The following is a 15436-nucleotide window of genomic DNA, read 5'->3' as shown; positions in this document are numbered from 1 at the left end:
ATATATATATATATATATATATATATATACTCGTGACTTGATTTATAATGATGTAAGCTTAATCAATGTAATTTTCAAGTAATTATGTTAATGAAAGTAATTTGGATAGCCTCTTTAGTTTCCTGACTCGACGCGTAAATTAAATTGACGTGAACCAAATGAAAAGTCAACTCTTCAAAAAAATTGATCTAATAAACATTGATCATCTAATAGATCAAAGTTCAATTTTATAAATAAAAAAAAACATGAGTCGACAACCTTGAAAATACTTGACAATTAATCATATGTTTAAATCTTTAAAATAAACAAAACTCGTCTTAAATTATTTGATATCTTATGAAACACAAGGGCTAAAAGGTCAGATCAGTAAATCCTAAAGTTCGGGTATTGCCGTCCCTAATTTTGAACTCTTCACTCTAGAGAAGGTAGCCAGGCAGTGAATGGCACCTATCGCCACGAGGAAATTGTGTGGTGAGCTACTAAATTTTATTCCTCGTTCAAACTATACTCAATGGATACCATCTGACACTACTGTGTACCAAATTTTATCCCTGCTCTTCCTAAGGAACTCCTCACTCTAGAGAAGGTAGCCAGGCAGTGAATGGCACCTATCGCCACGAGGAAATTGTGTGGTGAGCTACTAAATTTTATTCCTCGTTCAAACTATACTCAATGGATACCATCTGACACTACTGTGTACCAAATTCTATTCTGCTCTACCTAAGTTTAAAGATAACACGATGGAAATGAAGTAATCTATCGACTAGAGCAGTAATATTTCCTAATTTACTAGAAAGATCCGACTAAATGGGTATAATTTGGATAATCATTTTGTTTTCATCACACAAATGCGTATTACAGCTAACGGACAGAAACTGGCGGCACACGAGGTTTGAACCAAGTATCGGAATTGATCGTTATTCTTATAACGCTCCTACAGCATAGAGAGGGTTCCGAGGACCTTGGACCTTCTGATCCTCATTCCAACACCCTAACCATTAGACGACGCCAAACCTTTTAAACTATTGGGAAAGGATTTACAAGGAGAAAAAATGTATAACGTGGAAATGCATGATAAAAAAATTAGCTTACGTAGAGGAGACGATTGGAAGTATTCAACAAAAAATTGTGAAATGGTTCATATATTATACTTCAAGAAGCTGATGCTGCATGATGAAGCTTCAATGTGAAATACTAACCAAAAAACTAATTTTCGGTTTGAAATTCTGATAAATTCTCACACACTTGAAAGGATACACTAAAAATGGCCTATATTATATATAGATATGTCTATAACATGCCTGTTTCTTTATCTCGAAGACTATATCTGCGGTAACCGTCCCTAATTTTGAAGGGATAGACTTGGGAGAAGGCAATTAGTCAACACTACCCACTACTAACTCTTGGGCTACTCTTTACCAACGAAAAGTGGGATCGACCATCACTCTTTCAGTCGTAGAGGCGGGCATGATTCCGCGACCCACAGATTGCAAGTCAGCGCCCTAACCACCAAGCCTTTATCCTAGCTATATTATAAAAGGGTTGTGTTTCACATTCAGTTTTTGTCCTCAATATTATCACTTATAAAGCTCATTATCAACTTGAAGACTGATCACTTACTTCCTCAGCATACGTATTATCGTATAACTTTTATATCTGGCTATCAACACATATATATAGTTTATCAGAAGAGAATGAACCAAACTAAGTTATTCTTAGAATTATATGATTCATACGTCATTGAAAACAAAAGACTGGTTTTATCAAAAATATTTTTTGCATAATTTATATACTCATACATATATATATGTGATAACACATTTTACAGATTGTCCTAATCGGTAAATAATTTATTGTATTATTATTATGTATACATATGTATCAATATTTAATTTTCAACGTTTTGAAAAATGTATATCATTATATAAATGTGTCAATTTTTTTTATTAGGAAGGATGATTTAAACTTTATCATTGCACGATGGTTTATTGGAAAAAATGCTTTTCTTTTCGAGATATTGTGGCCAAAGATATCATTACAACTAGTATACAACTTAAGCGCCTTATGCTTATATCTATCAATAACTAGTCCTTATTGCTAGCGCCCCAGTGGCACAGCGGTATGTCTGCGGACTTACAACGCTAGAATCCGGGTTTCGATACCCGTGGTGGACAGAACACAGATAGCCCATTATGTAGCTGTGTGCTTAACTTCAAACAAGCCTCATCGCTAGAGACTGGTTTTAAACACGTCTACACAGAATTATAGCATTTACGTATAATAAAGCGAATAAAAGAGCTTTCAGAGACGTCGCTTTAATTTTAGCGTCATTAGTGACACAAAATCTTCTAATCGAGCGTTTGCGTTTCTAAAATTGAAATAAATAAAGTACAATTTAAAATGTTAGGAAGATAGTTTATACAAGTCAGATTCCATTTTAAAGTCATTTTTATTTTTCATAATTCGTATTATTTTCACTAAAACAAATATGAAGATGTTTTAAAGAAATGTTTGATTGTCAATTTATCAGACACGCGCACACAATGTTTTTATGCAATAAGTCTTTGACTATTTTTACACCGAAATATAAGAATGCTTATGTTATTGCCTTGTTTAAAACAAAACAAAACTTAACAACACGAATAGAGATAGCGTTACAAGGTTGGGAAATAAACTGTTAATATATATATATAACACCACGATATACAGCCTGCCCTATATTGGTGTTATTGTCTACATGCATGGAGTACTTCTTGTGTAAATGCCCTAGTATTAGTAGTTGTAACAGAGAAGGTAATGTATGATCGGACAAACACGTACGAGGTGTTATTCTAGTCTGTATAAGTTGTTTCGAGCATTTGTTCACCAAAACACACATACACACCTATTTTGTATAAAAGGGTGTGCTTTTAGTATAATCTTTTTCGAAACAGATCAACGCTTTGTTCAGACAATTTCTCTGTACTTGGTGTAGAATGATGCTTCGTTACATGCTAAAAGTTATGGTGCGTCAAATTGTTCGATTATCCAGAAATGGTATGAAGCAAACGCACATTGCCTGAACAATAAGGTACCCACAGTCTACTGTATCCAGAATCCAAAAACGTCACTGGACTATAGGAAACGTTGTTACAGGAAAGTATGCTAGTAGACGCCGAAAAACTCTGCCATAGATTACTGTGTTTTAATCAGGTTTACACCTTGCGACAGAAATGGTATGAACACATTCATTCCAGGATATCCAGAAGAAAAGTACATAGGAGATTGACCAAACAAGGTTATTTTGCAAGAAGAGCTATCTGTAAACCGATATTAACCAGAATTCACCGCCGTCACCATGTTACTTGAGCAAGACAGCATGCCAACTTACAGTTAAGACACTGGCGACATGTCATATTTTCAGATTAGTCCTGTTTCCGGCTTGTTAAAACTGATGATAGGATTCGTGTTCGTGTCTGCTTGAAGAACAGATGAGAGAAGACTTTCTTTCCCACAGGGAACACACAGGATGTGGTGCAGTACATCAGTGGGCAGCTGTTCATCATGATGGAAAAACTGCACTTCATATACTCCAGAGAAAAATCAATGGCGCCTCCTAAAGGCATCATATGGAGACAACATTTCTGCCATACGCTAGGGCAAAATTTGTCCATAACTTTGTATTCTAAGAACCACGATGCGCGTAATGTACAAGATTATCTCGACCAGGAGGACGTTACAATATTGTCATGGCCAGCAAAGTCTCTAGATTGTAATCACATTGAGAACTTTTGGGCAGTACTGAGCCCGGAAAATTGCTAACCACGACCCTAAACCAGTTACTGTAGTTAAGTTGCAACGCCATCTAGTGATAAGTTGAGATGTAATCACGGTAAATTACATCAATAACCTTATCGACAGCATGCCACGTTGTCTTGGGGAGGTTATTAGAGTACAAGCAGAACCAACCAAGTATTGAATCTTTAATATGAATTGATATAAAGTTATAGACGCTATTTATAATAATATGATGATATATTTTGCCATTATATATGTTTTGGTATGGTTTTGTTATGATAGGTGGAATGTTGAATTACTGATCTGATAAAATTGTTTGCTGTTCTAATAAATCTTTTATGATGTCTATAGAAATTGTCTCATTAAACAAATTACATATCTAGATGTTTAATACAATATGCATTTCTCAGTTTAACAGCGCTAAGTGTATTTGTATTATATATCAATAATAACGATCTCATTTGTTACAAAACATGCAAACATTTTGGACAAGACTGTACTAGAGTTATTGTATTTCATACCCCTGACCAGTACTTCTGATCTTATAACCACTCATTGAGCATTAAAAATCACATCCGGCACTCATAAATGTTGGTTAAAAATCAAATGTTCTATGTTGTTAAATCATCTAATATGCATGCCTAATAACCTGATTATTAGTAATAACTGCAAATATGAAGTTCTTTCCATATATATATATATATATTTACACCTTTGTTTGAAATGCGATAGACTTTACAACAGACTCTCTTTGTTGTGGATGTTGCGTTCATAATTGATCACAAAAGTGCTCAACCTGCGTAAATGCGAGTGTCTATTGATCACATCAGTTTGCTGTGCACTTTCTAATGAAAATTGTATTGTATCACTAAAATGTGATTGAGCAAATTTCAAGTGTATAACGAATTTCATTAAAATATAATATTAAAATATAAGAACGACAAACCTCCAGTTCTATCATCTCTTTTTCTCTTATTCCGATTAGTGTTTGTATCAGCATTCGAAATTCCTAGTATACCGCTAATGGAGTAAGATGGCCGTAAGAAATGTTGGGCAGTGTCTTGAATAGTTGGTGGCGCATGCGTGATGACAGACGTAGTATTAGTAGGCGCCTCGTGTTGTGGGCTTCCGTCATTCATAATTTGCTTCGTCTTTTCTGCTGCCTTGTTTCTTACAATCCTGCAAATGAAAGAAGGATTATATATAAGCAAATACATTTGTGCAACAATTTGTAATGAATCTAAGAAGCACATTTTGCACATTCTTAAATATAATAGATATTACTAGTGCATTAGAGTGACAAATAAACAAAATAAAGAAACACCTAAAGTTAAGCATGCAGAGCATTTAAAAAAAAAACGAATCTTATGTCTATAATATATATTATTCATAAGACAACTGATTTTTGTACACTGTTTTATTACCTCATGTACTAATTCTGTATTTGAAGCAGCTAAACAGTCGAGAATGAACAGTAATGTAAAGATGAATAGACAACTTCACAAAGATGTATAAGTCTACTTGACATTCTAAACATCTATGTATCATTAGGCATGCGTGTCCTGTTCTGCATGCGCTTACAGATGACGTGCGGTTAGTTAAAATAATGCTTTAATAAAAGTTCATAAACGCTTTGTTATAAAACTATAACGAACAAATAAGTCACTGATGGGGCCATCCTCTTTAATTTCGGAAATAGCCTACAAATAGTGTTAGCCTATAGTGCGTGAAAGCACACACACACATATCCAATACAGATTTTCTACAGCATATTATACTCTACACGTACAAAAAACATAAAGGATTTCTACATTGTTAGAGTAAACATAACCACGTTTAAACAGCAGAGCCGCTTGAATATATTCACAAAACAAAAGGGAAACACGTTATGTTACTCGCGAAACTGTAATGTTAAATATTGTGTTCTCTTGCAAAAAAAATTAACTCAGAAATCATAACTTTGGGCTATATTTGCAACTTCGAAATGTACATGTAAAATTCTTTAGACATGCTGAGTTGCGTTAAGCGTCATGAAAATAATAAAATAGCAAGTTGTATAGAAAAACAAACAGACATCTTTGGTACTAAATCATATCACTTGACAAAGAATATCCGGTCTGTTAAAAGTGTAAGGTACAGTGAATGTTTCTGTTTAGTAGGTACCCGATCTGATGCAATAGTGTTTCCCTAAATGTGGGCTCCCCCTTTGCAAATGATCTATTGGGGGAGGGAGCGATTAGGGTAGAGTCCATAGTGCAATAATTCAGAATTATGCGTTTTAATATATTTTTATTAATGAAAATAATAATAAATTACTACAACACATATATAGCATTTTACTGTGTATCCGTGTGTTATATCTCGTCACTTAACTCGCTCTTTCACTCATTAAAAAAAGGGGGCGCTCAAGAAGGAGTGGATAGTTGTTTGTTTTAGAGAAACGCCACGTTAGGCTATCTGCTGTATCCACCGCAGGGAATAGAACCCCGGATTTTAGCGTCATAAGTCTGTAAACTTACCGCTGTACCACTGAGGGATGAGGACGTCAATGACAAGAGTTTGGAAAATGCTGCGGTGGTTAACAGGTGTTTCAAGACACTATAAATCATGTCCAGTACTATACAAGGACAAATTATATTCGATCTTGAAGATATACAGTATTGGAAATAATTATGGAAACAGAAAATACAATGGGTAGAAAACATAAATATTATGGAATTGTGTACAAAGCATTGAGTATTTACATGTTACAGTCATCTAATGTTCATTTATTACTGACTGGTAATTTCTGTTTCACTCTGTACTTACGCTTTTTAAAGGAATTCCAGATATTCGTAAGAAAGCTAACTTCAAGGGGTAATGATAAAACAAAGATATCAAGATTATGATTCATGTTAAGCTGTTATAAGTTGATTGTTGACTGATAGTGGTAACTACGTGGGTCGAGTGAAACAACAGAGCAATTGTACACTATTCAATACTGTATAGTATGTCGTTGCATGCGAACATTGCATTTTCATTAACTCGTAAAGTTTTAACCAGTGAAATTTTTCTTTTGTTTGATGACAAAAGATTTAATGGTACATTAACTGAGCGTTTGATAGGTAGTTATTCAAAAAATGTTACTTCTGGATGGTTGCCTACAATCAGGCTGGCGCTGCACTAAACAAAATCAAATCAAGTCAGCGCTTGTGTCGAGTACGTTGATGAGCACTAAAATAGAGATGTAGGAGCAGAAGCGTTTTCGGCAGAACCACACAGTTGGCCACTTTATTGATATAGTAGCCACACCACCTAGCCTAAACCCAGGTTAGGGCATGTACATATATAACAGGCTGACAGATGGCCCGATTATTATCAAGCAACCAGAAGAAGAACTACAGAATCCTACGATTTTTTTAAAGCGTAGCTACATGTTTGATTGACTTCAGTTAATATCACATAAAGCAAAATACAACAGAAAAAGTACATGCAAAAGCCATGTGGTCCAAATACGTCTATAGCTCTTTTCCTATACATATTAGCGCATTTCCCATACTGGTATATCTGGAGCCTGACTAAGCATAAATATTCTTTTACTGACCACACATCGGACATACTTGAGCCGTAGTTTCATTGAATTGGGTAAAAGGATAAATTTAAAATCACACTATGTTGAGTGTATAATTTGATAACACAACAGTCGTATGTTGTCTTATTTTTAATATTGTCATAAGACTTCATTAAACCATACTCTAAGATATAAATTTTCAAGCTATTCTGCTAGCCCAAAACTAACGGTAAAGAGTTTTAATGTTCATGACGTAAACAGAAGTTGAGCATGTTATATTAAGATGAAGTTGAAGCCTAACCACGTCGTTACAGTTAATTGTGCAACGTCTTGTCATGATTCATGTGATGACCTTGCATCTGCAGCGTAGTTTCCGTTGCAAAAAGATCCATCGCGAGGTTGTCATGTCCAAAGCACAACTTTCTTCTCTTCTTGCTTTCCATAACTATCTAGTGCACTAGCACGACTGTTTTCTAGCTCCCGTTTTAACAGTCTAATAGCACAGAAATGTAAAGACTGCGTGCGCTCTGCGACTTGACTGGTATGTCTTCCTATTAAGTAGTATGAACATTCCTTTCATATTCTAGCTGCTTGACGTATGAAACAGTTGAACGGGGGGATACGACTGGAAATCTTATCTTGGTTAACTTATACCTTGTTGACTTCGTTTCCAGACTGAGAACCTTCACTATTATGCTGCGTATTGTTGCCTGGGGCGCATGGACGGTTTTTGCCTTTGACCTTTTTTGTTCGTGGATTCTTGTCTGTTACAAAACGCCGCACTTCGGTTACCATGGCAAGGGTATGGTTTATTGCGGGCTCTTTCTGGATGGTCCTGGTGCTCCAAGTTGATCGATTTGCCCTTGTCTTCCAATGTCATTAAGTACAAAGGATATTTCCATCTTAATAACGCAGGTGTTGAAATACGTAAGTAATGCGGGAATTATTCCCTTGCTGTTATTTCTCATTTAGCGTTATAGAAATTACACGTTTGACAGAATTAGGAATATATAAAGAATACTAAGCTAGATTCCTTAAATGTTAATAACTAGTGGTAGATCCCACTGTCAAAACTTTAAGCACCCCTCTGAGACAGTGGTAAGTTTATGGGCTTTCAAGGCTATCATTGGGGATTCGATTCCGCGCGGTGGACACAGCAGATAACCAAATGGGGCATTGCTCTAAAACAAAACATACAAAATTTTAAAACAATCACCACTGGATAGACTAATACATACGAACAAGATTAATACTTCTATGCAAGTTAATAATATTAAGTGTATTACTCTATGCATGTGATCGAAGTTCAGCCTTGTTTTTTGTTGTGTTGGCGGCGTGTTTCTATGGTTTATATAAAACATTGTATAGCGAATATATTTTAATGACTAGATTACCTTCCGGCTGAGCGTGATCAATAGGTTAACCTCCCTAGGCAGTGAATCCGAGGTTTCATGGTTCTCGTTCTGTTGCCGCAAAAACGCGTTCCGAAATCCTGGGCCGTGAATGTGTTGTAATATAGGCCGTTAAATCCCAATATTCGACCTGACAAGAGTAGCTTAGGAATTAGCGGTAGGTGGTGTTGATTTGCTGCCTTCCCTCTAGTCTATCGCTTCAAAATTAGAGACAGTTGGCGTAGATAGCTAACTCTCTTGTGAATTTGCGCGAAATTTAACAAACAAACAAAACCATCTGGGGCCTAGGCTATCAGTTCCAAATAGCCATCGTGTAGGTTTGCACAAGCATTCTTAAACAAACAAACAATACTTATCTTCATGATAACTATAAACCTCAGGTTCATAATAACATAAATAAGCACATCTAAAGGATCAAAACCTACCATGTTGAATATCGCTACATCGTAGGACGAAATGACGTGTCCGTTCTTCCTTATTTGGTTTCAAAAAACTAATATGACAATAATTATACAGCAACAAAAACAAGCTAAACATTTCTCACAAGACTGATCGTACCTTCTCGTGAAAAGAAAATTACGGGTGAAAAGGTTAGATTATGGATATCATATTATAGCCATTATATTGTCCGATATTAAAAATGGTGTACTAATATTTCTGATGTTATGAAAATGCTAAAACAGAAAACTGGCTGAGGTCCATATATAAATAAATTAAATATGAGTTAAACATTTCCTGGAGCTACGTTTATTGATGTGGTAATTGAGAACGTTCCCATGTTTACCATAAATACATTTTTGATAATGACACAGTCCTAAAATGGTTTTATTGTCCTGAAATTTTTACATGCTCTACAATAATACCTGTATGTTCAATTCGAAAATGATATCCATTTTTGTCCATCACGTATAGATTTTTCACAAAATGTCATAACGCAATACATAAAAGAAAAACCACAACACGTAATTTTGAGACTAAAAGACGCAGATTTCACAAAACAAAAATAAAAAATAATATCAGGATGAATGAGGATGCATATTCGTTTGACATCAATGTTCTTCCCTTTTCTTCAGTATGTATGTATGTATTATTGTTAACAAACATAATAATAAAATATTTTCATTATGGTAAACGAAATAGTAATTTGATATAAGTAAGAGGGTTTTTTTGCTTCCCTATTTGTAAGAAACCCTTACGTGACAGAAAAAAAAATTAATGTTATTTTCGAAATCTGCGTAGCTGAATTATGGAAAATCCGTTATTAAAACCAAATCAACTTTTGTGAAGTTTAAATTCGTAGGCCTGTGTAATTAACTATTCTGAATGTAACTTACAGATTATTAGAGCAGAATAGGTGTTTAAAACTTGGGTCTATCATAAGTTTCTAGGCTTTTCTCATGGCAGGTTCAACTTATTAGTCAAAACATGACAATAGATTTCTCAGCTGAAGCCTATTTCAGACCCGTAACACATTGGAGAGTACTCATCAACGCACAATACTCTCAAAGCCCATAAGCTAAATAATAATTCACAAAATCAGTGATATCTCCCGCGTGCGTACATACACACTCATCCCGATCTCCCCCTTCTGTTCAATGCAATCTGTAAATAATTGGCAAAACCTAGTTACCACAGACCTAGATGAAAGGCCTAATCACTTGTAATCATCTTAAACTATTTACGACTAGAAACTGATGTGTAACAACACGGTAGATTCCTCGATACTTTTCTCGCTATTGTTCCGGGAAGATGTCAGAGGGCCCTCCTTATCAGTAATTCCCGCTGATAAAATATAATATTTCTCTCTCTCTCTCTTTAAGAGCGTCTCGTGGGGATTCCAGTCTCAAAGGTGTGGTAAGGTTGTGTAAATTATTAATAAAAAGTACAGATCATTGGCTGAAGTAACTAAAAGCCTACACTTCTCATCCCCTCTCACCAGTTTTAAAACAACGCGCATATGTGTGTTCGTCTATACAGTATATTTGTGTTAAATGGTTCTTTATTTAACTTTTTGTCATAATATAAAACCACTTTAATAATATGAATTATTAATGGCAATAAACGAAAAACAAGTATGCCTCACTGTTTTTTGTTGTTTCTTACCAAACCTTATTGGCATTCAAGCTAATTTACTGATGGTGTCACATAACTTCTAAGATGTGCACAGATAAGTGATAAAATCCGACTACGAGAGGATACAGTCAGATCCGTCGTGATATATATAGTCAATTATTATTTTCTACATCAACACAACTGCAGCAGACTTGATTTTACTTCTTCGGTTGTTTGTAATTGCTTTGTTTTTGTTTTTTTTCATAAGATCCTCGAATAAGAAGCATCTTAAGAAAGCTTGAATTATTTGTCTTCACATCTGGTGGTTATATTCAGTGTTAAAGCTGCTTTTAAGTTCGTGAAATATTGTGTTTAGAGACTTCAGATTTTGGGCATTGGACAGTAACAGCAAAGAATAAGTTTGAAAATCAGATGCTCAAATTCGAAAGCTCTAAAATAGTTTCATTGGGTAATAATATTCAAACTAACATCGCTACCATCATTGTGACATATTTACTCAGTGTCCTAGTGATACAAATAATTTCTATACTTTAAAGTAAGGTATTTTAAAAAGACAAACATCACTTTTAACTTTCTTTTAAATAATTTGTCTAAGAATTAGTTAGCCAGAAACATGATATCAAACAATAAGTTTATACAAGGTGTCGCTCTCCGAACACTCGTATCAGTGGTTCTTATAGCTGAACGAATACCAGACGTTTAAACTAAGTTAAAATACTCCAAGAAAGGATAATTTGAAAATAAACATAAAAGTAATTACTAATCAGTGATAACCAGTAATTTTAGTGGTTTCATATCAGCAAAACAGTTACAGTAGACTCGATTTGTCTTCAATCGGTTGTTTGTAACTGCTTTGCATTTTTTTCATAAGACCCTAGAATACGACGAAAGTCATCTCTTAGCATCCTAAGAAAGCTTGAATATCTGTCTTCATTTCCGGTGATTCGGGAGGTGCTATTTTCAGTGTGTAAGCCCCTAAGTTCGTGAAATATGTTGCTTTGTTAGTTGGATAGTAACAGCAAAGAAGTGGCTTTTCAGCAAAATGTTCTTATTAAGAAGCCCATAATGAGCTTTTGGTTCTCGGTATTTCTTATGGTAGGAGTTAATTGATCACAGTAAAAGACAAAGAATCTCGTAGCCATGACGTTGCCAATCTTTCAACCAGCGATAAGTATTATTATTAGCTGCGGGTTTGTTCCTCTTGGCAGAGCAGCTTAACACTGCAACGTTATAGCTGCTAAATCACTTAATCTTATCCAAATCTTTATATCTACAAGCAGTATGTCATCCGGGTGTCTTGTCTATCATTGAAAACAAAGTAGAAGAATTCGCGAAGTCCGTTATAGATACTCATCTCGCATTAGGAGCTATATTACCACAAAACTATTTAGATGTAAGATATGATCTGATAAACTACGTAGAGATGAATGATACAAGCTCCTTACCTATTGATAGAACTAACACTGGGGATGTTATCCTGGCTACACACACCATCCATTAATAGGCGGTCTCGGATCTCCCACGCAAACATAGTTGGATTTTGTTTCTTGTAGGTAGCTATCGTGTTAACCACTTTGGCTGTCGCCACTTTAGGCTTACTGCCGCCGATGACTCCGGGTTTTATGGAACCCGTTTCATAGTACCTGTGACATAAAAAAATATTATTCTATATTAAAGAAAAACCCTTCTTATGTTACTGACAAAAATAAAATAGAAGTAACTCGTATTATTGGGAAGCTTTAATTTTTAATGATAAGAAGCCTCAGAGACCCTCCGCTAAGTCTGCGGACTCAATGCTAGAAACTGTGTTTCGATAACCTTGGTGGGCACAGCACAGATAGCCAATTGTATAGCTTTGTGCTTAGCTACAAACAAACAGAGGCTCTCCATAGATGTATTTCTACAAGTTTAGAGTTGTAAAAGGGGAAAGTATGTTCGCTAAAATTATAACTTTAGCAGTAATGATGAGGCTTTATACTACTTAATTTTAATGAAGGATTAAGTATTTTGAAGACAGTGCTTAGAGGTTTCCCCATTTAGTATTTTTATTATAAGCCAATAACGCAAGAGTAACTAATATCATCTTTTTTTGCCTTTTGAAAAACATTTTATCTGTTTGCATCCATTGCAACTGAATATTTTACGTTCCAATATAAAATCTTTTAAATTATACAATTAGGTTTTTGAACAGATTATTTTACGAATATTAATTTTAAGCATTAAGAACAGTAATTTCAAGAAATGTTCTATGTATATACGTAGTGACACGTTTTGGAATATTTCGAAACAAGGCACTGATTAGTTAAAAAAAACAACAACCTGGCCATAGCACATACGAACAAAGCAAGCAAATAGGGTAGTTTTTTGAATAATGTTGAATTTTCTCAGTATATGAAAATGTAATTTGAATCTGAAGTCTCCTTTTCTTTTTCATAATACATTACGATAAACAACACAAAATAAATTTTCTTAATTAATATTAAAATTATGCTTTGTTTGTTTGTTTTGAATTTCGCGCAAACCTCTTCGAGGGTTATCTGTGCTAGCTGTCTCTAATTTAGAAGCGATAGACAGAAGGAAGGCAGCTAGTCAACACTGTACCCCGGTGGGACAGCGGTAAGTCTTCGGATTTACAATGCTAAAATCATGGGTTCGATTCCCCTCGGTGGACACGGCAGATAGCCCGATGTGGCTTTGCTATAAGAAAACACGCACACACTAATCAATACTAGCCAGCGCCAAGTCTTGGACAACGCTTTACCAACGAATAGTGGGGTGAACCGTCTCATTATTACGCCCCAAACGGCTAAAAGAGCGAGTATGTTTGAAGGTAGGATTCGAATCCACGATCTTCAGTTCGCGAGTCAAGGGCCCTAACCACAAGTCATGCCAAGCTTAGAAGCACGATTGCGTAATAGCTGAATGTGAAATAAACGTAAATGAATATATAAACTACAAGTCACATTTTCTGTAAGGTTGATTTTAATGGAAAAATTACTTAAATACTATATATATAATCAAAGAAATGATATATAACATGTTATTTAATTAGAATACTCACGTAAATAATATTTATTTTCAATACGTTATTTTTACAGATACGGTTCATAAGTAAGAAAATACATTCGAGGTAAAATGTTATTCTGGGAAGACAGTCTCTTCACTTCAAATTCTATCATTTCACACCTGAAAAGACATTTTACTTTTTTTAAGAAAATCGTCTCTGCTTACATGAGAGTATGACTCTTTACTTAAGCTGTCGATTATCATAACGTGTTTTTTTTTTATATCTCACAAACCATACAGACAAAGTCATGATTTTATGTTAAGAAAAGATACCTTCCTCTGTGAAGATTATTATTCAGCACCTTAAAACTAAAACATTGTTTCGCCAAGTCTATAATATTAGAATATTTTTACCTCTTACTGGCCTAATTAGAAATTTAATATATTCAATTAAACCTGTAAGGCTGTGATTTTATTTAGCAAGAGTTACCACAAAACGTTAGAGTATTTTATCACACATGGTTATTATGACTCCACTCCTACGAGTTTTTCTTTACGTCTAGATGGATGAATTGTATACAGTTTAACCATTAGAAAATTTTGTATGAGCATGCTAATCCTTTATTGTAATTTTCTATTGGAAGGGGTTCTAGTTCTGTAAAAACTGTAATTGTCATTACTTCATTTTAAACTGTGTATCCAAAAAATATTAGCCTCGATTTAAACTCGTGAAGCGTACCCACTTAAAAGGATTTTCGATAGAGTTTTACACTGTAGGTGATAAGCATTATGATATTACCTCTACAAATGGTGTCTGCGTATAGATATGATGTAGATCAAACTAATTTCATGTTTTTGGAAGAACACTTTCATGTCTTCATAGAAACTAATATTACTTTAAACATGCTAGACGTTATTGCTTTTAAGAACTAGAAACATTATCATGGTGATTTTAACTCTGAGATAAGTTTTTTAAATATTAAAAAGAGAAGTTCTTGATGATCAATATGATTTCATCCTTGGAAGGTATCTTTGAGCGTATGAAATATGACCATCATGTTTTCTACCGTTTAGAATTATGACAATCATGATTTTATTCCAATAAGGATGGTTTTTAGAATATTTGTTTGTTTGTTTTGAATTTCGCGCAAGTCTACACGAGGGCTATCTGCGCTAGCCGTTCCTAATTTAGCAGTGTAAGACTAGAGAGAAGACAGCTAGTCATCCCACCCACCGCCAACTTATGGGCTACTCTTTTACCAACGAATAGTGGGATTGACCGTCACATTATAACGCCCCACGGCTGAAAGGGCGAGCATGTTTGGTGGGACGGGGATTCGAACCCGTGACCCTCAGATTGCGAGTCGAGCGCCCTAACCACCTGGCAATACCGGGCCTTTTTAGAATATACATACAGCCACCGTTAGTTCGTGGCTGGAAGAAAAGAATGTTTTCCTAAAGATATTACAAATAAAAAGAGTCTGATGGTCACTGTAGTTTCATCCGTGGAGGATTTCACTATGTCTATGATTATGAGATGAATATCATGTCGTCCACCTTGGAAGATGTCATTCAGCCTAAATATATATCATTCATACTTTTATCCCTTAAAGGATAC

At 34.9% G+C, this 15436-nt stretch overlaps 1 protein-coding gene across 1 annotated transcript in view; it reads right to left on the bottom strand.

Annotated features, from left to right (window-relative positions):
• Positions 1-15436, bottom strand: part of LOC106460390 (paired box protein Pax-5-like) — a 58791-nt gene that overhangs the window by 25307 nt on the left and 18048 nt on the right. Inside the window, exons 3-4 of the mRNA XM_022387106.1 lie at positions 12258-12455; positions 4717-4956 (exon numbers count right to left, since the gene is read on the bottom strand). Coding sequence (XP_022242814.1) covers positions 4717-4956; positions 12258-12455 — 438 coding nt within the window. The remainder of the gene's footprint in view (positions 1-4716; positions 4957-12257; positions 12456-15436) is intronic.

This window comes from Limulus polyphemus, unplaced genomic scaffold (assembly GCF_000517525.1).
Source record: "Limulus polyphemus unplaced genomic scaffold, Limulus_polyphemus-2.1.2 Scaffold763, whole genome shotgun sequence".
NCBI lineage: Eukaryota > Metazoa > Arthropoda > Merostomata > Xiphosura > Limulidae > Limulus > Limulus polyphemus.
Note: the sequence above shows the minus strand (reverse complement) of the source record. Positions and strands in the feature narration are given on the sequence as shown.